This window comes from Thunnus maccoyii, chromosome 17, assembly GCF_910596095.1.
Source record: "Thunnus maccoyii chromosome 17, fThuMac1.1, whole genome shotgun sequence".
Taxonomy (NCBI): domain Eukaryota; kingdom Metazoa; phylum Chordata; class Actinopteri; order Scombriformes; family Scombridae; genus Thunnus; species Thunnus maccoyii.
The window spans coordinates 11,531,536-11,554,571 of NC_056549.1; the positions used below are offsets into that span (position 1 = coordinate 11,531,536).

General features: G+C 40.3%; 1 protein-coding gene across 3 annotated transcripts in view; it reads right to left on the reverse strand.

The window, feature by feature from the left end:
- Nucleotides 1-23,036, reverse strand: part of pak5 (p21 protein (Cdc42/Rac)-activated kinase 5) — a 74,573-nt gene that overhangs the window by 31,509 nt on the left and 20,028 nt on the right. Inside the window, exons 1-3 of one of the 3 annotated variants that reach the window (XM_042391375.1) lie at nucleotides 13,430-13,560; nucleotides 6,791-7,014; nucleotides 4,860-4,904 (exon numbers count right to left, since the gene is read on the reverse strand). In XM_042391375.1, the coding sequence (XP_042247309.1) occupies nucleotides 4,860-4,904; nucleotides 6,791-7,014; nucleotides 13,430-13,484 (324 nt within the window). In that variant the 5' untranslated portion in view covers nucleotides 13,485-13,560. Of the gene's footprint in view, nucleotides 1-4,859; nucleotides 4,905-6,790; nucleotides 7,015-13,429; nucleotides 13,561-23,036 lie in introns of those variants that run through there. The other 2 variants (XM_042391378.1, XM_042391377.1) reach the window with 2 other exon arrangements.

Consider the following 23,036-nt stretch of genomic DNA (forward strand, 5'->3'; position numbering starts at 1 on the left):
TTGCATTATTTCTTCGTCTAATGTGATGTAAGGTTGAGATATTTTGAGTGCAGCTATAATCGGTTTGACAGCGCAGAGATGTTCAGCTACCTAAAATATCACTAGAGCTCTCTCCACCTACACTACCTACAGCACATGTAACCCACAGCTCGATGCAAGAAGTTGAAGCACAGACTCTGGAGGTTGTCAGCAGTCATTTTGGGAAATGTGAGAAATTGCAAAACAGGGGAAGAAAAGGCAGACTGAATTTGACTGTATTTTACCTCTGAAGCACACACTGCACTATGTCTTTATTATTGAATATAATTATGTACTGTATGTACTGACATAAATGCATGCACCCCCTCTACAGCTCTGAACTACAATACATACATAAATACTGTATTAGTGCTAATGCAAACCATTGATGTTCTCACCCTGCATGTCATACTCTCACTTGCCACATGGTTCCCTTCCTGCAACCTTTGCAGCAGTTACACCAAACAACATCCTAACCGTAACATCTAACACCTTTTATTTCTTAGTATCAACATGATCACTCGTGCCATTTTCCTCAACTTTCACAAAGAGGTAGAAAACTGCCTAAGATGTTTTTTTTTAATGTGTAATCTGAATAAAATCAGCTTTAATTTCCCTGTATTAATAACTACAAATCTCTGTGAAATCTCTTAATTTGCTGCCTTTATCAGAGAAATCTTACGAAAACCTTTGCATCAAGTCAAGATGTTAAACTACTCTCACCCACATGGCATGAGACTGAAATTGTTTTTATGATGAAGCCATGCAGTAAGTGTTACAAGAGCACACATGTAATTCAAGCTTGAAAAACTGACTACCTTAGATGGCAATGCAAAGTACTGATGTTCATTGTATTTTTAGGAAAATATGCAGGCAGTGTTCTGCTGTATTTGCTGTCAAAGACTAAAGGAATAATGAGAGGAATTCAGATATCAGGAGATACAAAGGAGATTCTGGAGGGATTTGATCTTCATCCAGAAGAGAAACATGTTATTTCAAGAAGAGAGGGGAATTAAAGTCCCCTTCCACTCAAAAATATGTTTTTCTTCTTGTCTCTACAGTTGGATTTTTAAGCTTCACTGTGCAGAATGATGCATGTGAAGAGTTTGACACTAGAAGGCTGTTTTCACATTCATCTGCTGAAAGTGGAAAGTTTCTCTGAGCTCACTGGGAATCTGATTTTTAGGGGTGGGCCTATGAGCATGATTTATGACATCACAATATTCAACTTACACAAGTGTGGAAACTTGAAGCCTCCAGTGCACATGAGAGAATGGACTTTACTGTAAAGTAGGAGACATTTTGTGTCCACTTTTTAAATTAAAAATATTTGCATATTTCTGGATTTTTAATGAGGGAGAAGGGGTAAATGCCATTTTAAGGATTTTAACAATATAATTTATTAATTTTTTTGTAGAAAAACCGTATCAGACACAGATTATTATTCAAAGTAGAGTATTTTATATACATCTTTAAACATGTCTGGACGGGATTGTTAAAACATGATGCACATATGTTATTCCAGTGATCCCACTAGGTTCAGTTATAATCTGTGAGCAGTAGCTCTTCTACAACTACTACAGAATTTAGGGGAATAAGCTTCCAATTAGTCTTGGTGAATCTTGATTCAGGAATTGTGATGGTTTATGAAATTCTTTCAGGTTTTTTTGCGTTTTCTTTTTTCTCTCTCTCTAACTGACTTATTGACACTGATGCTCAGTGCCTGGAGGGCTTTCTGGCAGCCCTGGGATCAAAACAAAGTATTTAAATTGCATTCAGAGAAAACATACATTTCCCTTTTTTACTTTAATATACATGTGTTCAGGTGAAGCTAAGCTTTAACAACTTTGACTGCAGCTACTCATCATGTCTTAACTCAGTATATCACTATGGTTTTGTCTGAGATGGCAATGCTCTAACATTGAGGAAATGTCCTTTCCTCTGCCACTGGATCAGCCTGATGTTGAATTGAGGATGTAAATGTTATTGCTGTAGTTTCTTCCTTGAGCACTTTGCATTAGTATGGCTCTAACCCATGGCCTATGCACTACTGAATATTGGTTATGTAGGAAATAAGTCTTATTCTTTTGTTGAATGCATGTAAGTTTCTCTATACCTTATAAAAGCTTAATATGTAAACTAATGCAAATGACACAAGTAGAGGAAAGCAGTATCCTATAAACTGAGGTAGCAAAGCCTCCAACAGAGGCAGGAAATACAGCAGAAACACAAGCACTGCAAGAAGAATTTGCTCAAACTAGAAGTCTTTGCTTTTACATGTGTCACCTTTCACACACAGGTCATTCTGGATCTCATTTACACAAACAAAGATATCTAATATTGGACAACGGCTGAGGAAACATGAGCATATAGGAACGGGGAGATAGCATTAACAGGCCCATGAACACACACACACACACACATACACATACCGCACTGTACATGCATGCCAACAAACACATGCACAACCAAGCACAAACACAAACACACACTATCATGGTAAATTACCCCTCAGCTCCATAGGAGTCGACAATTTGAGGGTGTGAAAGTCAAGGTGCAACATGAGCCATTAATAATAGCCATGGCAGTGCCCCTGCAGTGCTAATGAATACAACACATTAACACACATGTAACCTCGCATCACACACCCACCCACACACACATACCCACACATTCGAACCATTAACGTCGGCATCAAAAAGAGAAATGCAACATAAAAATGAAGATGTTTTGCAAGAAGGTAGATATAGTGCACTTACTCATGCACCGCCACACATTTCAAATTGTGAGACTGGAGAAGCTTTAAGAGCACAATGTATAAAACATGGAAATGCTGTTAGGGCATGGTGTTAGCCTATACTTCTGGATTAGCATGTGTGCTGAGGGCTGGTGGAGGGGCAGGGAGGAGGGGGAGAATAGAGATGAGAGCCAAGGCTTTAAGCAATACTAATGCTCAGTTGAGATGAGCAGTCTGACAACAAGGCTACAAGCCTTGTGAATAAACGATGAGCGCACAAGCCAGAGGGCAGAGATAGTAGTTATTTCTGCATGATGACTGCGCCGACCTCTCTAACTGCTCTCCGTGCATGCACACTAACAAAAATATACATATACAGACACACATAGACAAGCAAATATGCACAAACACACCATGTTGACCTTTTACTGTACTCTGTCCCTCTGTACTGTTTGGTGAGGACAGCACTGGAGGTCTGCCAGACTTGAAACTGCTTTGTCCGTGCCCACCTGGTGTGTGCGCACATACACAAACACACACACACATACAGGCACACACACTTAGTAGACAGAGCTGGGGGAGTCTGCCAGGCAGAGGAAACCTTATGTCAATCAAGTGTCAGGGCAACCATGGGAGAAGGATATCAGGCCATGGGTAAGACCTATAAATAACCTAGCCCACCTTGGGAGTCAGGGTCACACACACACACACACACACACACAAATGCCCATACACACACATTAATTAGACTGACAAAATGCTATTAAAAAGGACAGAGAAGCAACTAAATACTCAAAAATCGGGGCGGTAATTTTTGAGTACACAGAGAGACACTTGTAAGTTCAGAACAAGTTTTGAGAGGAGGCCTGAATTGTGTCATCATGGTCACTAAATGTAAGCAAACGGCAGGACTTTCCTTCATTTGCTTCTTTAAACTAGCTCACAAACAAACTTAAACACAAACTTGGCAGTCTGTATTCTTTGCATGCACACTGCAACTGAGAGCAGTGAGAGAAGTTTGACCCCAAATTCATTAAACTACTTTCCACAGCTTTTTTTATTTGTCTAAAAGACTTAAACGTGAGCTCCATTTAGAAGAGTATTTTTTTCCTCTAGGGTAGCCTGGGTCATTTTAATATCACATGTGTTGATCAACGATTTTAATTTGAATTGAGTTTGGAGATCATGCGTGTGTGACTGTGACAGTTTGTAACTGGGAAGAATGGGAAGAGTCTTGTTTCGTGTTACTGAGTTTCATCACTTCTGAGTTACAACGATCACATGTTTTTTCAATTAAAATATCCTTGTCTATTACAAACTGTTTCCTAGAGTTTAGCAATGGCTCAAAGGAAGAAGATATGACAGATATGGAATGTCCTGTTTAAGTCTGTTGTTAATTAACACCTTTGGCAAGCCCCATGTAACATTCACAAGCACCCAGAAATTGCCAACAAAGGTGAGGAGAGGAGAGGAGAGGAGAGGAGAGGAGAGGAGAGGAGAGGAGAGGAGAGGAGAGGAGAGGAGAGGAGAGGAACCGCCTCAGTCTAACTAGGCTAGTTTGGGATAGATTGGGATCAAGAGCTGGATTGTAGGAAGGGTTCCTCTAACACATGCAAACCCTTTATGACTTATTTTCTACCCAGCGGTGGCCTACAGCAAAGCAGAATCAGCTGTCATGGCAACATGCACTTCACATCTCAGCACCCATCATCATCATTATCATCATTATGATTATCATCATCATCATCATCATCATCATTATCAATGGCGCTCCATAGCAAGGGTAGAAACATGGGAGCATGCCGCTACACTTAATCTTGTCTTTTCTGGGGAGGCTCATGCGAATGAAACAAAGGGAGAGTGGAAATGAGGACTAAGAAAAGACTTGGCAGCGCAATGTAGTTATGTCATGTGTGGAGTCATTCTCAGTGTTTCTCTCTGTTCCTGCTGACACACCACCTCCACCTGAACGCATGGCAGCAGGCAGCAGAGGAGAGATGTCGTAACAAAACAGCGGGTTGTGATTGTGTGAGTGCGACCAAAAACAAAAAAACAAAAGAGAGAGAAAGAGGGATTAAAAACAGAAGGGAAAAGGAAGTCATACTTTGGGCAACGGCGTTTCGGATGACCGGACTTTCTTGGGAGATATCTGTGAAGAGAGCAAGAGAATTATTTTCTTGTTTCCCCCTCTTCAGAGATATCTCCTTTGGCATATTGCTGTTCTCTGTTACGGGAATTTTGTAGATGTCTGATCACGTATTTTCCTGTCAGCGGTACCTGTAAGTGGTTCCTTAGAGACTAACATATAAGTTATTAAATATAAGCTTGTTGTTTTAGATTTATATAAAATACAAGTGTTGCACTGTTCAACTTTCAAAATCAGAAATGAGAAACTGTTTAAAAAATGGTGTGAGCAGGTGCTGTAACACATACAAGACAATGAGTCCTATATTTGTAAGATGAAAGGCAGTGGCCCTCTGAAAGGTCAGAGTTTAGGTCACAAATACTGTATAATGGAACCACAGACCACACAGGAGAAGAGTAAGAACACCACGTTTTAAGCAGTGACCAAGTGAAGAGGCCTAATACCACCTACAGTATGCAAGAAAAGGCCCTCAGAGTACAAAACAACCATATGTTCTGCTACAACCCAAAGAAAGGTGCACAGAAATATTAAGGAGTAATCTCTTAATTGTTCAGGTGTATAATTGACTTTTTCACTTCAGCAGAAGTGTCAGTGTGATATGTTAATAAAAACCAATGAACAACAACACATCAGAGGAGACACTCAGAAGGTTTAGAGACAAGAGGAGACACACAATCACAGTTACAGGGGAGGTCAGGAGGAGAATTCACACAGCCGAATGAAAAATAGACATCACTTTACTTTACTGTTAATGGAAAATGAATAATAAAATTATCTCTTTAAAGCTGCATTAAGCATTTTTTTTTACCAGTAGAGGGCAGACAGACAAACACAGTACTGACAGTCTATTGCATTGTCAAGTCCTTTAGGGTACCATGTAAGCAAACATTTGCCTATTCACAGAGACAACAGATACAGAATTACAAGAACATCCCATTGGAGTCATGTTTCTGGCCAGCCGGCGAATAGTACCACATCAATTTGTCTGTAAATGTGTAAGTCAAATACATTGGCTTTTGTTTTAGACTTTTTGCCTTTATTTGCTAGTTAATCATGCAACAAAGTGAGACCATATGTTATATTTAGTATGGTACACTTTTATGACCACTAGACCTAAATGACACAAGTATCTCAGCTGCTAGATGCAGAATTTTGTACCCTCTGATCCTTTTGATCCTCTGTTTACCTCAGTTCTCAGCTGCTTTGTGGTTGGCATTTAGCATACAGTCGTCTTATCAGAGCGTGTTTGCTGTCTGTGTTGTGTATATGTATATATATGGTAGGTTGCTGAGACTGATGAGAGTCTATGTGCACCCAAAGAACCAAAAGAAGCAGATTTTAAAGCAGCTAAAATCTACAGAGAACACTGAGTTGACGGTTTGTTCTCAGCAGGTTTGGCACTACAAGGAAATTTATTTGATTTTATGTTACTTTACTATCACAAATGTAGCTTAATGCAGGTTTAAAGCAGTATTATATACAATGATATGATTATAATTTAATATACTAGGGCAATTTTTAATGTAAAGTGACCAGATGGCACTGGAGAATTTAAAATTTTGCTTCAGAAAACAGACAACAGAGTGTAACAGAGTGGAGTGGTGGGCGACAAGAGACACTGAAGTGAAAGACAGTAAGTAACGTAGGAAAACACAGATAGAAAAGCAAAAGTAAGAGTTTCAGAACAGTGCAGGTATCATTCTGAAGGAATGAATAAGTACAGATATAAGTGAGTGTAGACAGAGTGAGTGAGGGTTGGGGAGAAAGCCAAAATGGACAAATAAGGAGAGGAATGAAGAGTGACAGTCGTAAAGATGCAAGAAAGGTGAGAAAATTGTGATTTTTCCCCAGTGCTCAGGCTTGTTGGCCTCTTTCCATTCACACTCTACCTTCATTGGTGCAAGCTGGATGGGGGTGATGTAGGAGGGGTCCACCATGGGCTTGGGGCGGTTGGCAGTGTCCGCCAGGAGGCTCTGCCATTGTTGTGGCAGCCCGGTGAACTTCTGCTCCCGCGGATCGAAGCCCGTGTGGACCCGGTGCTCAAAGTTAGACGGAGCTGAGATCTCCAGCCGTTTCTTCTTCTTCCCAAACATGCTGGAAAACCCTGACAAACCTGCCAATCCAAAGAAGAGAGTTGTGGATTAATATTCTGTCAGATGCATCAAACGACTGACTTCAAGAAAAATAGATACAAGATGAAACCCAGTACTGCACATGGGTTATAAAGTGCATCAAAGTGCAAGTTCTTGCCTTTCAAAGGTTCTGCTTTTTTTTTTCAATCTTTCTTCTCAGTCTGTGCTTCACTTTAACCCATTTAGCTCTGTGACCTTGAATGCATTCAACATTCAATTGTATATTGAAGGCATGATACCATTTTTAAACCATGTTAAAAAAGTTCACTCCTGCTAAACTTTTCTATTAAATTCTTCTGTAGGGTGCTGGCAAATTACTGTTGCAAAACTTATCAACGAGACTTCAACAAGCAAACCTGAAAAAGCTCCATAAAACTCTCGTAAAAGTAAAGAGATTTGGTGTGTAGCAATATTTTAAGTTGTGTAAAAATACCTCAAGATCTTTCAACATCTCACAAACCATCTCTCACCAGCTTTTCCATCCAATACTGAGCCTTACAGATGGCACATTGTGGTGCACTGTATGGTAAGGAACATCTACTGTATGTAAGGTATTAACACTTTTATATAACAGTGAACTACATGAATTAATGGGAAAGATAACAAAGCAAATAATCACCCTGGTTGTTATAAAGTTAGTATAGTAATCAATTAGGTTTTGCTTGCCATGCCTGCAAGCTGCACAGCTGTCAAGTCAGACTGATTGGCTGTAACAACCAGTTTCAAATTGATGTTTTATATTGTGCTCTGATGTAATGTATTCTGCTGTCCTGTAGCATGCTAAGCTCTGCCTAATAATGCTGCAGGATATAAACAAAGACAGAACAAGCAAAAATGTCCAAACATGCTAAAAAAAAAAACAAGTGTCCACTTTGGTTACATAATATAAACATCAGAAAAAAAACAACTGATGCACCGAAGCTTGAAAAAAAGGAAGAAAAGTGAGATGCCAAGTCGAGATTGTGAGGTTTTTACATACACTATGTAACAACATTCAGAGGCACATCATGTATGCATGGCAGCACTGCTCCTGTGCTTTTACTCCAACATCAACATGTACTGTTTGGAAATCCTGTTGTATTAGTGGTTTGGGTGGATGCGTGGTGTCCAGTCATAGGAACAAAATGTCATGATGGCTGGAGTGGCTGTGAAAGGAATCTATTGTGTTGCTCCCTTCTAGGAAGCATTGTCCCCAGAGAAAAACAAAGTCATTCCCCCCTCCACCTCTCTCATTTTCCCTCTCCCCCTCTGTTATGGCTTTTGCATGGATAACGTTTTCTGTGCCAGTCCATACCAATCATTCATGAGTTTACATATGTGTATTATACATGTGAATTGTGCACAAAACAATCGAGAATCCTCCACTCAAGCAAACACATTGGAAGGTCTCAGTAAAAATCACTTAAAGATTTTAATGTCTACATTGTATTAGGGAAAAATGCATATGGTGGTGACCCTGTCAATATGAAAGTATGACTTACATGGCTGTTAACGTGCTATAGAGCATACTGTGTAACTCTGTAACTGACTGTTTGCTAAGTTACTGTTACTACGTCTGTCAAGCTTTCCAGTATAACACCTACGCAGTTCACAATAACAGCTGGCGGATTCACCACTCGAAAATCGCATTCATTTTTGAAACAATGGGTCTTGGAATTTAACATTGAACTAAACAAAAACAGACATCTGATTTCTACCCGACGACCAAGGTTTTTGTGGGCTGAAATGATGACTGTCGCTAGCAGATTTTATCAGCTGTAACTATACTTGTGTAACAATAAAAAACTTGAAACATAACACTAACACTATGAGATGGTTGAAACCTCAGTCGCCAGTCCAACAGGCCGTTATCCCGAAAAAAAAAGTCCACTGCTCCAAAGGCCCGTTGCTCTGAAAACACACACTCTCCCTTGACGTGCAAGTGACCATTTTAACCCAAACCATGATCTCCCTAACCCTAACCAAGTGGTTTTTGTGCCTAAACCTAACCAGACCTTGACCACAGTGTTGTCACACCATAATTTTTTTTTTTTTTTTTTTAACAAGCACGTCAAAATACACTAAGATATTAAGTGTAACAATATGTTAACAGAGGTTTTCCTTCAACAGTAGGAAACAGGTGAAGACTTTTGTTTTTGGGATAATGGGCCAACAGACTACGGGGTTTTCGGTCCAATGGGACATTTTTCAAATTAGGTTTCGAAATAATCTCCAACTGACAGTGAAGCAGGACAGAGCCGCTAACGTTAGCTTAAACTTGGATATACTAGCATTTTGGCTCCCACACAGTGAATGTTCCAGTCTTGAGAAGGTATTTTTCCAATCGAACCTGTAACCCCACAAAATAATTTAGTTAGCTATCAACATGCCCCTTCTCTTTGGAAGTAATGCTCGGTTACTGTAGGTAGAAAGCTAATTAGCCAGGCATGCTAACATTTACGGCGGTTAATCGCATTGTTTAATTCTTGTGTTTTTGGTTTTGTACAGGCTAAAAAAAGTTACTGCTATATTTAGATACCAAGTGTAGCTCTCATTGGAGCTCCATGCACACAAGATATTACAAACATGTGGGTTAGTTGCTAAGTGTTAATTAAGTCAGCATAGCAGTGAGCTAAATCAGTTTTAGTTGTGAAAATGACTAACTTTTGACTTGGCAGAACGTCCTGGACAGCTACAATGACAGAAGTCACCAGAGACTCTATTTCTAAATGTAACTTTCAACAGACAAGGCAAAAAATGTAATCATGGAAATCTTTCTCAATCATTTCCTTTGCTTCCCAGCAGGAGAGCCAGACAGACCAAATTAGAGGCTTCAAACAGGAAAGATGGAGAGATAGATTGATGGGAGAGAAAGAGATGCGGGGGGATGGGTGGGCACAGAAGATGAGAACAGAAGGGAAGCATGGTCAGGAGGTTGTGGAGAGATGAAGGGATAGAGGAAACGAGGGAAAGAGAAAGAGACAAAGATGTAAAGAGTCATGGAGAGAGGATGGAAACTGAGAAGGCTTAAGGCTTTTGTGATGCATACAGTGCAGCACAATCATAGCACAACAGATTATTATGCAGCACACTGCTGCCTTCGGAAAGCTCAATACTGGATCAAAAAAGGTGTTAAGATAGAAACCTCGTCCCACAGGCATGTTTACACAACCCTGCCTTCTACGCAGCATTCACTGTAAGCCTTGGTTTACGCTGTAATGACTGGAGGATGTATTGCATTGATTGTGAGTAAAATATGCCATTTTTCCACAAACAGAAAAGATAGAGAGGGTTTACGTATAAATCAAAGCACATCATTTTATATTTATTATGATGTGATCTGAATTTGAGAATGGAAAATATTGAGATATAACATTTAACTTTAAAATTGTGAGTCATTTACTGTATGAGTCATGAGAAAATTACATCAAAGTGCAGGATGCAATTCAAGAAGAGGAACTTCCACAGCCGCATATCACATTATCCCCCTGGAGGGATAAATACAGTAGCTTATAGGTCACTTTTTATGCACCTATCATATGACCCTATCCACTCAATCAACACCAACTAGTGTAAACATCTAGCAGAGAGGTACGTCGTTAAAGAAACACATGATTACTCTTACACAGGTGTTCTCTTAGATAACCAGCAAAAACAAATGCCTAACAACCCTCAGCCCTAATCTCTTCCATTTTTTGCTGATCTGCAAATCGTCTCTTATGCAATGCGGACATGTCAGCAAACCTTTCCTCTTTTGGCTGATGTCCACGTAAACCGCCAAAAATCGACCCAAGGTTTCCGACCTTGTTTCTATTTTTAGAGCGTGTGCACAAAGCGGCCTCTGCGAGATGCAATACTGACATGTAGACATTATGCTGATGAATAAAGACATTCCCGAAATTAAGTCAATGAAGACAACGTCAAGGATGAGGCTGAGGAAAGAGCTTCTGGGACAGGAACGGTCTGAGAGTTTTAAGGCAATGCTCGAATATTTTGTAAATATCGACAACCAAGTTGCCTTCCGTAGACGCCGCAGTGAAACACACAATGACTAAACAGGGCTTGATCGCAGCCTTGCACTGAATCATCAACTGAATCATCAGCTGACACAAATGTGGTAGTTGAAGCCCTTGTTACCTCAGAGCAATATACAAATAGCAACAAAAACACATCCCATAATACTGGATTCAACAAAGATCCAGATTTGAACGAGGTAGTGGAAGTGATAATCAGACTGGGTCTAAAAACAGAACCGTTCTCCTGCTACAAAACTATACTAGTTTGTTGACGTTTGTAGGTCGGCCACTGTGGTCCGACCAGGCTATGCATTATCCTTATTCAAAAGTCTATTTAAAAGAATTGTGTTGAGCTCAACAAGAGGGATATTTTCATGAAACATTTATTTTATGACAGACAAAATGCGTTCAGAACACTATTTTTGACCAACGACCCCTGACCTAGATGGTACGTCTTGAGAATGAGATTACTAAAGGCTAGTAGGGCTTAAGTCGTCTAGGCCAAGCTCAAGTGCTAAGAGACACAACAACACATGCACACACACTTAGACTCCGCCGAATGCATGCAAGAAAGCAGATGGAGACTCGTGTTTATGCACTCACACAGTCCAAATGTACTCCTGCAGAGCTTTTAGGAGTGAAATGAATCTGAGTGTGCACCGCTGCCCTCTCCAAACAGTCAAAACTGCTTTGGACTGAGATGTACTTTAAGTGTAGAGGCCTCTGGGAATTGCCTCCATGCAGAGGCCAGAGGAACTACTTACAGCACAACTTCTCCTGGCTGCCACATAAGCACCTCTTGAGCTGTAATTTATGGGCAGATTGTAAAGCACTTTGTGAAGTTTCACACTAATGCCTGGCAAGTTATTCTGCCAAAGAGTAACAATGTCACACTCATGAGAAATTGCACCTGGTAATATATGGCAGAGATTATTCTAGCTGTGCAAGACTAGATTGAGCTGGGACTGTGTGTGTGTCTGTCAGTGAGTTATATGTATTTACTCACAAACTAGCTCTGATGCCTCCAGCTGACTGACCCCTGAATAACTACAAATGCATATTGTTCTGTCACATGGATACGTACCCTTTAAATATGTGAAAGCAATATATTTTGATGTTCCTGTCACATTCAGTGTGCTGTTACGAGAAGCATTACGTAACTACACCTACACAAACCATGAGTTTAGCAGAGATGCTCAGCCACGCACAGGCACACAAAGACAGGCACATGCAAACACGTGTGTACATACAACACTAACCTGGACATACACACGCAGGCGTAAAACATTCATTAAAGCACACACACAGGCCACATACGTGTCAACACATGCACACAAACACACTTAAAGGGGCTACTAGTCCCAGGGCAGAGATCCTGACTCCCAGGCTGATTTGTCTCCAAACCATCTGTCACCATCTGAGCCTCCACAGGCATTTCCCCTTTTGTACAACACCTCAACACGCACACACACTTTCACTGGAACCTGTCCCACGTTACGGCAAAACAGAGATGCTGTACGTGTGTGTGTGTGTTTGCGTTGAGTGTTTTTTGTGTATGTATACTGTGTCTATTTTTGGATTCCTAAGCACATGTTAACGCCCTGCAGCAGCGTGGTGTGTTTGTGTGTTTTCAAAACATGAATTTTGCATCCCTTAGATTGTAATTTAGAAGCATAAATTGGTATTGAGATGCAGAGCATTCACTCATGCACAAATATGCAAATACATTTCATACATAATTTAAAACGCAACATGAAAAGGACACAAATTCCCTCTGATAAACAAGTCGAGGGGAGGGGGCAATGCTCTCTCCTTCATTTTGCTGCTACTGGGAAGAGGAGGAATTCCTAATTTAATTAAAAGGTCAAATGTTTCACAAGCAAAGACCAAAACCTGGTATTCCAGTTTTGCTTGAGGTATTTAGCTTTTCCCAGTGTCCTTAAATGCAGCTTTGCCTGCTTTAGGTGACAGGAGGCTGCACAAAAGTGAGACCGAATTATTTGCGTCCTCATCAATAGTGGGTTTGTTCTGCTTTTGTCGTGCCCTGCTCTGTTGTGTGCTGTTCAGTTCTGTACCATTTGCATTCACTTGTTCTCTCAAGACCTTGTTCCTTTAGATGATTTAATTGGCTCAAAAACTGTTTACACAGACGTGCATTTCACCTTCCATTCCCTGTAGATGTATTTGTAGAGCAGTAAACAACTTCAGCTGACAATCTGGAAGAGGCGTTTTTATCATTTGCACGCTGTTTACAACTCACTGGGAAGTTTGTATCATCCCTCACTTGAAACAAAATTAAAGACTTGAGATGATCGGGAGGCTGCAGCATGTTAAATTATAGCTCAGATGATGAACATCTCATCTTAGTCGTTAAGTGAACTCATTAAATCGCTGCTCTTACCTGGCAAAAAACTGACTGTGTCTTTCAACCAATCAAAGTGCTCTGGATAAGCCATGGAGAGACAGTCCGGTACAATCAGATCCTCCTCAGATGTGTTGCTTTGATGTCAAATTGCACTCCTGATAAATCCATTACGCACCTCAATTTTCTTTCAACAAAACAGAAAACAGTGAGTACCCTGCCTGAGCCATGATACCGAATAATGAGCCAGTGATTCCTTGGAGGAGCAACCCTTCAGTGAAGTCATCGAATTGACAAATCGGGTCAGATCCAGGACCCTCTGCAGCCCCAAGTGAGCTGCCACTACTACTACTAGCCTGCTGCTGCTATGGCTCTCCCTGCCTGCACGCTCTGATAACTCCCAATGTGAGATGCACAGGGCACAAAAAAGTGCCTACGCCAGCAACCCGGGCCAAGGCACGGCCAGACAGCTTAAGCCCGGACCCATCCCATTTCACGTTCGCTGTCTGTCTAACTCGGTTTGACCGAGTTGTCCCAAACTGAGCACCCTCTGACCTTCACTGTCCTCCTCCCACTTGTTGGTCTGTCAACAAAAACAACAGAGAGCGTAAGTGTTCTCTGTGTTCCAACAATCCACGGGATGGCGTATGTGCCCTGTCAAACACACACACACACATATATATAAAAACCGTCTCCCACTGATGCCAGCATGTTCGGATATCAACTTTGGTGTCAAGTGCTGCACCACCAGGCACCCTGTCACTGCCTCTTTCACAAGGCAAATCACAGAGAGGAAGACAGATAGTCTGACGGAGGAGATAAGATGGAAGAAAGAGAAAGAAACAGCTGGTCCAGTCAGCGGCTGTGACAGAGTCTGGCCGCTTGCCGATTGCTAAAGGGACATTCAGCGGTGGCAGCCACGGACGGGCTCTGCACTGAGGGCAAACAAAGATTAACAGAGCTGGGCCGTCAGGATCGCATTGTACAGTATTTTGCCCTCACAGAGAGCGTGAGAGTGAATAGAGGGTGCATGGGAAATTGTATAGTACACCTCTGCCTTGGCTGTGGGCCAAATTAAAATATTTGTTTTGAGAGACTAAATGAAAGAATGCCTTTTGTCTGCCAGTGATGCTGCTGACTTTGTCTCTATTGATCTGCTTCTCTGTCGGACTATGATGCACATTGTTGACTGTGATGCGGGCCTCTCACAGTGAAACCTTTGCTTTGTGTACAGAAATTGGGTATACATGGGTGTATACACTGCATAAAATGTATGCAGTTCCTCTTACGCTGCATTATTTATAAACTCCTACTGTATGTAAAACTCAGTGGTAAACCATGAAATGACTACATTTTAGTCATTTTTTTAAGCAAAAATGCCAAATATTTGCTGGTTGCAGCTTCTAAAATGTGATGATTTGAGACTTTCTTGTGTCATATATGATAGTAAACTGAATATTTTTGGATTTTGGACCTTGGACTCTATGACATTATAACAGCAATCGATTAATTACAAAAATAATTGTTAGATTAAGCGATAATGACAATAATCGTTGCAGTTGCAGCCCTAGTATCAAATGCTGCGTAACATAAACAGACATTCTGGGATGATATGGATGAGAAAAATCTGTATAGTTGATTAAAAGGAAAAGCGGAATGATTTAGTAGAGATCCTCTCACCAGACCAAAGGGTAAGACAGTTTTAGTATTTCATAACTTTCATGGATGACCTACTAGCAACACACATTATGTTGTCCATGACAGAGCCTGTGGCAAAGATTAGTGAAAAGATTACATAGATTATTCAGGATGTCTGAGGAACCTAGCTGAGACACACCAGTGTAATTTAGGCTTTTAAATGAATCACATTCAACTCAATCTCCCACAAAATACATGTATGTACTACTAATTTGCTTTGCCCACGACATTGCATTTTACAATCCAGGAAATGTGACCTTACACACAGGAGTCATAGGGAGGAGACTGCGTGATGCTAAAGCTACTTTTGCATTATGGGGAAGAGAAAATGTGTTTGATGGTTAAGAGACTTGCAAAGCAGACACACCCCTCCACAAGTAGTATGGGATATAAATACACATGCCACCTTCAAGGGTCTCACCCAGGCGCTCTCTCTCTCACTCTCCGTCTTTCCCTCTCTCTGCCAAACACAAACACACATGCAGAGGAGTAACGTAAAAGCTCTGGAGGTGGGGAGCTGCAGGGGCAGCTGCAGACTAAATAGAGAAAGAGACATCTAGAATTATGGCAGTTGAGGCTCATTTGGCTATGCTAAGCACTCCACTCTTTAAAAGCATCAATACAGCACCCTCCACACGGTTAATGGCCGGCTACATCATAACTGTCACAAGACGAATGCTTGTTAGTGAGATAAATGATAATTCCTCTAAAGTATTTTAGCGCAAAGTACAGGCTGTTACTGAGTTCTTTGGAGGTGTGATGATTAGAAACATTAAAATCCTGAAAAAAGAAATTTGTGAAAGGGAGATATCCAGTTCATACACCGTCAAGTCTCTTACTGATCTTTCACTATCGAGGGAAAGGATCAGTTTAAGTTGTTGCTATCTCCTTATGTGGTAACATAATGGATGAATATAGCAGGGAAGGGCGACTCTGGGAGGTACGGAGAGAACAGGAGAGTTATCTAAATGAAATCACTGCAGTCCTGAGGACAGAGAGGGTGTGTCAGCGTCTGAGAAAGATTGTGTACATGTGTGTCCATGTGGACGTGTGCAGCGGTGTGTCCCTGCGTTAAAAACGCATTAAAGTAAAGGGTGACCTAAAATGAAAAAGTCCCTGATGTGTCTCTTTTGTGGATCTAAGATGAAATCTCACAGTGTTTTACTATTTCTGCCTTTTGAAGAACCACACAAGGCACAAATGTTACTGAATAAACTATTTAGAAAGGGAGGATGCTTTTAAATGCCATTTGAGACACCAGAACTTTGTTAAGTGATTACTGACTGACCAAAGTTGTCTATCCATTTTCCACCACTTATCCTGGTCAAGATCTTCTGCTGCACACTTAGTAGAATATCCTAGACATCCTTTCCCCCAGCCACATCCTCCAGCTCCTCCTGGGGCATTCCCAGGCTACATGAGATATGTTATCCCTCCAGCATGTTCTGGGTCTGCTTCCAGTTAGCAAAGCCCAAAATACCATCATAGGCAATCCAGGAGGCCTCCCTGTCCCCTTTCAGTGGAGAAGAAGCACTTCAATTCCCAGATATCTATGCACCTGAAGCTGTTTTGTAGTCTCCAAAAATGCCACAAGAAGAGAGTAATTTCAGTACTTTAGCAGTTTACTTACAACAATAGCAGTTTTGCTAGCTAGCTAACAACTATCTATAAACTAACACAAGCAGGTGGATGAATTTTATTCATGAACTACACCTGAGATAAAAGTTTCAGTGTAATTTCAGCTGCTGTAATCACAAGGGACAGAACCTGTCTGTAGCTGTTTCCACAAAACAAATAGACGTAGTTAAACTTGGGAGAAGTAAAGATTTTGTATGTGTCTTGGAAACATGGATGCATTTACACCTTTTCAATGTTTGGCTTTGAGTGGCCATTAGATTTCAATCCATGTCAAATGCTTCTTTGATGCATTTACACTTAACTTTTTTGATATCCAATAAAGATCCAATCCATCAAAGACGCATTAAATGTAAATGGGGTCAAACCCACTAACCCTTTCACTAAGTTTAAACCCAGATGCCATCTAATTCTGGATGCTTGTAAACGCATCCTTATGCCTTTGGTGACTCCATAAAGTTCATTAGAGTAGGTAATGGTTTGAATGTAGACTTTCTGAGGTTCATCACTGTGGCACCCTCAATGCAAATCCACCTGTTGATCTCACTCTTCATCTAACCTCCAGTCCTGTACAAGACAAGTGAACAAATATATAAACGTCATGTTTTGAATCACTGAGTCATCATTCAAATGATTAATTTCCATTTAATCATTCACTTGAAGTGTCACTGTGCTGTTGAAAGCACTCAAAAGTACTTGTTTGGAGATTAGATACTCATTGTGTTTCGGTACTAAAAATGTTTTTTTCTTCCGCAAGCATAACCTGTGGGCGGACAGACAAGTCTGGACATTGTTGCAGTAATTCCTGACTCACAGAGACCCTGAAGGATCCATCCTGCATGGCTTTTACAAACACAGTGCCAAAACAGAAAAAAAAACTTGGGAAGCATTAATATTTCCTGAAGTCTTCAATACTTTAAAACAAAATGTAATGTATTTTTTTCTACAGGCAACATCATAGTGAAACATAACTTATGTAAAGGCATCTATTAATTAAAAATAAAGTGAGTCAATAGATCATTGTGTTCCTGCAACCCACCTCCTGGTCTGAGCCCAAAGTTTGAAAAATGCAGCTTTCTAACACATCCATTCAGAAAGAATTTGCAGGGTGGGTTGAGCTGTGGAAAAATAACACACCAACACAACAGGACACAATAAGCTCTACTAAAAATGTAGAAAAACAAACAGCAAGACAGATTTTTATAAAAACCAGTGCAAGTACCATAATTGTACGCAGCATGTACAATATCTTGCCTTGACACCTGTGGTGAGGCTTGCTATTTGTTGTTAGTTGTTACACTGTAAGTCAAGAATACTGCATGTCTCAGTCAATAGTAGATAAAGTAGATAAAGCTATAAAGCTAATCTGCACAAGAGAACTAATATACTGGTTGAGAATAAACATTCCTCAGTCCTGCTATCAACACTATCAAGCGCATTAAAAGAAGGCTTTGCCATATGGTATTAGTTTCAGTGCCCCAGGGCTAACATCTGTATGCAGACAGCATCCACATCCAGACTGAAGAGACAAATGTTTCTTTTTTCAAAACTGAGAGGAGTCTTTTCATAGACTTGCCATTTCAGTGGGAAGCAGTCAGACATTAAGAGAATGACTGGCAACCCTGCAGGGCACTCTGTGACTATCTGTTTATGTTAGCAGCTGTGTGTGTGTGTGTATGCGTCTGTGTGCCTTTCTGTCTATGTGGATTTGTGTGATGGTCAGTTATTGACGCACAATGAGCCACAGCCTTAGTGGATGAATTTCTGTGATGTCTGACCACTTTAGACACGGTACATGAAGTGATGGAAGATTATAGACTGTGTATTTACAACCGAATGGCATCTGATGAAGCAACTTTATTCATCTTTATCCCCTTTTTCAATAAGAGCTCAGTGGTTTTTTTTTTAATCTATGAGTATCTAAGGGGGAACATCCTCAAGGGCAAGAAGAATCACAAACCTCCTGAGGCACTCATGCCCACAGACTAAATTGTAAATCTCAATCTCTTAGTCATTTCATTGGAAAGTATCCTGATAAACTCAGTTTTCCCAGCTGTCCCACAAATTTAACCCAAATACCCTCCTATCACATGGTACTCAGGATTTGTTGATTTGACAGTCAGGACATCAAGGTATTTAGGGTTAAAACTGCCCAGTACAGCAGTACAATTAATATATTTCGATGTGTAGCCGCTTTGAAAATGCATCACACGCAGAAAGTCTCAACCAGACCAGATCCAGAGCATCTGAGTGTAGAGTCAATTGTATAATCCAGTATTCACCCCTTGGCAGGGAATTTCAATCCATCATTTGACTGGTACATCATAGAATCTGACCCAGCACTCAATAAATGTTTACCCACACAACCTTGAATTGTCTACAAGAGACCACCCAATCTGAGAAACCTGCTGGTGAGAAAGCCCCCAGCCCCATTTTTTTTTTACAGACTATTCCATTACAGATGTGGTAACTGCCCACAATGCAATTTCAAACACAAAGCCACTACTTCCAATCACCCATGAAAAGGTGAACCTTTCAACATCAAGGGTGCCATAACATGCAACACCAATAACGTGATCTATATGCTCAAATGCCCATGTGGCCTGGCCCACATCAGAAAAACTACCAGACCACTTTAAAACAAGAGTTTCTGAGCACAGGTCTGCCATTCAAAACCATGACATCAGAAGCCCAGTGGCAGTGAATTTCACACAAGCACCTCACAACATTTCTTCTCTCAGATACTTGGGCATCGAACTGGTCAAACATCCCCGTTGTGGAGGTTATATACATTCATTTTTACTCAAAAGAGAAACATTTTAGATCTACACCTTGGACACGCTGGCTCCAAAAGGGTTAAATGAGGACTTTGACTTGCAGCCATTTCTGTAGTGACTCTCTTGTGTAGGCTCTCTCTGGTCAGTGTCCTCTATTCACCAGTTCTGTGTATTTATGATATACGCTGTCTTTTTGATTGTTCTGATGTTGACATTATGTCCTCAGCTTGTGGGTTATATAACTTTTACAGCTATATCTCTACATTGCTGTGGTATTGTTAATTGCCATTCAATATTACCAGCTTTTTAGATTAACAGAGGCGCCTCTAAATAAATTAGGTTACATTTTCCTTTTTTCTTATTGTTATCACATGACATTATACCTGATGCTCTAGTGATGTGATATTCAAGATCTGCTTCAGCTCTAAGTACTGTACAAGGTCTTTGACCTGACAGACAAGTGTATCTTTTCTAGGTGTATTATGGAGTTTTGTACATATCTTGTGTGTATATATGGTGTATTTTCTAGGGATTTCATTGTGCATTTTATGTTGTTTATATACGCAGCCGCACAGTTTCTATGTCTAGTAACATACTAAGTATTTTATCATAAGATTGCCTGCACTGCTGTGAAGTTTTGTATGATGGATATATCTCATATGTATGTATTTATCTATCCAATCCAATGGAGCCTTTAAGGACCAGGTGACCTGTCAGGTGACCTGGCCTAGTAGGTTTTTGGATAGTGTGTCTCTGTATGCTTCTTTGTCTGAAGAAGAGCTTAACGCTCAAAATGTCACATGGTGGGATCATTATCTAGTGTGCAGACTTTTTCACGTTCTTCTGTCCAGCACCTATTAGTATTTATTGTTCGGATGTGCATGCTTTTGTAAACTTTTTACATAGCGAGTCCTGACTACACACTGAAATGTAGTCACTGAGATAATGTTGAAATAATGTCTCCTTGAAATATAGTTTTATTTTCAACCAAATTTACAGGGTTTTTTGCCTTTATTTGATAGTCAAAAGTGCAAAGAGAAAGAAGTCATATCTGTCTCTGCTCTCCTCTTGGTCTAATCAAAAGACCCAGTTCCAGTACTTTACCATTTCTAAAAAAAACAAGCAATTATAAGAAATGTGGCTCACAGGGTTTTTGGTCATTGGAAAACCAAAAACATAGCAATGTTAACAAACGAAAAATGTCTACTCCAAGGTCAAATATGCATGTGTTGCTCAGGAGAGCTTGACAAAGATTGTTCACCCCAGATAATCTGACTGGAAAACTTAATTTGAGAAAGTGGAGAGAGATGCACTGAATATCATTTGTTCAGTTGTTTTCAACTTAAAAGCTGAAAGCTTTGATAGCTGCGATAAACCAACTATAAGCAGACAGACAAAGTTAGCTGCTAGCTGGTGAAAGTAGTGGAGCATTTAGCAGCATGGGATTTGGAGAAGTCAATATGCTCCAAAGCTAGAAGGATAGTGAATATTAGACTTACATTCATCAGGTGACCAGAAACACAACTCTGACTTGTAACAATAGGAACTATTGTTTAGGTATACCAGCTCCACCTTAACCAGCTAAAACAATAAAATGTTGTTCACACACTGATGCATCAGTATTAATAATCTAATAATGTCATATTAACGTCACTGCACAAACACTATTTTCACTTTTTATACTTATACTACGTTTTACTCATGATATTTATGTTATATTGTAGTATTTGTGCTTTTAAGTAAAGGATTTAAAAACTTCTTCCCCCACTGGCTGTCATGGAGAGACATTTTGTTGTGTCAGCCTATATTATCAGCCTATATATCATATTATCTATATAAGATACTCACATTTTTTGATACATTTGTCAGTTTTGTATTTTCTTAGTACTCTTGCCTTTTGCTAAAGTGTTTTTGTTTGAGTGCAGCAACAGAAGTCTACAGATTTCAAAAGTTTGGATGGAAGGCCTTTGCAGACTACCAATCACTCCCATAACTGTGTGTCTGTTGGTTTTATCAGGTTGGTTCACACACTGTAAACTCAAAGCCAAAGACTCATTTCATATGTTTTATTTGGAGGAAAAAACTGAATTTCACTGAAACACTTCACACAGTAATATTGATGAGGAAGGATAAAACTTTTCTATACAGGATGTAGTCAAGGTTATGCTTAAGCTGATGATAGTGTATTGTTAGCAGATACAGAATCAACATTCAACATGGATTACAGATAAGTAAAGCTGGGTTTTAATTTCAGTCTTCTCTCTTTTTCTTTTCTTCTCTTCTTTTCACTCCATGTGGAAGACTTTCCCATCAGGCTGCTCTCTCCACTTCAGGGTGACTCCACTCACTCCTTGCTCCTTCAGTCTGTCCTGGAACTGGGAAACACAAAAGGAAGCCGTTTTGCTGTTGTATCTAAAAACCCACTGGATTTAAGATATTATCAAACGCCATCGTGGCAAAACACAGCAAGCAGAATAAGCATGTTAACAAGTATTCTAGACCTGTTTGAGACACCCCCAGCCCCCAACCCAGTCTGGATTTTGGAGACTTGCCTTTTTCAGGGTGTCTGCTTTCACAGCAGGGTCATTGAGATCCACAGAGGAGTCCTGCGGCTTCACCCTCAGCTTAACTACCCGCCTCTTTACTGCTGTTGAGACACAGAATGAGAGGAGAAATTAATCATTAATTTGCTGTTGTATTAGTTCTGTGATATCTAATTCATCACAGCAAACAAGCACATTTTTCATGTACATTCAAACATGATTTATCCTAAAGTTATGCAGCATTCTCTGGCTTCATCTGAAGGACGGTAAACCACTCACCATGAGGGATGCCGTGGTAGACGAATGGAAATCTCTTTTCGCAGGACGTAAATGTCCATTGGTCTGATTCCTGCACAGCACACATTGATCATTTTCATCAATTTGAGTGATTGTGAAACTGAGCCGCCCCATTTGGTGAACGAGTAGGCACTCCCATCAGACCAGTTAAAGTTAAAAGGATCTCTGTGCAGGCCGATCCATTTCCACGATACACTCGTCAAATTCCCGACCTCCTGGTTCTCGGCGTCGTTCCTCACAGTGGCCAGTTCTTCCTGCAGTACCTCTGAGCATCAGACCAGTTCATTTCTTGATTCACAATGACAAATTCAGGATCCAGCTGTGTTCCTGAAGTTAAATTATTGGGAGAAAAATGAATCATTGATTTGAAGTTCTGAACTTCAATATAATCATTATTAGAGAAAAAAATAATGCTTTGCTGGGTACTTACCATTATAACAGATTAATTCATGTATGTATGAGCAATAATCATCCCACCATGAGTGACGAGAACTTCCAGTGACTACACAGAGTTGACTATCTAATAAATCTGGTTGATGGGATTCCCAGCCCCTATAATCAGCCCAACTCCCTCTGTACCCATCTGACCACTTCCAATCAATGTTACTGTACACACCAATCCAGACCTTTCCTTTGTAACCAGCAGATCAAACTGTCTTGATGAGTTGGTTCATATCTTCAGTGTTTTCAATGGTG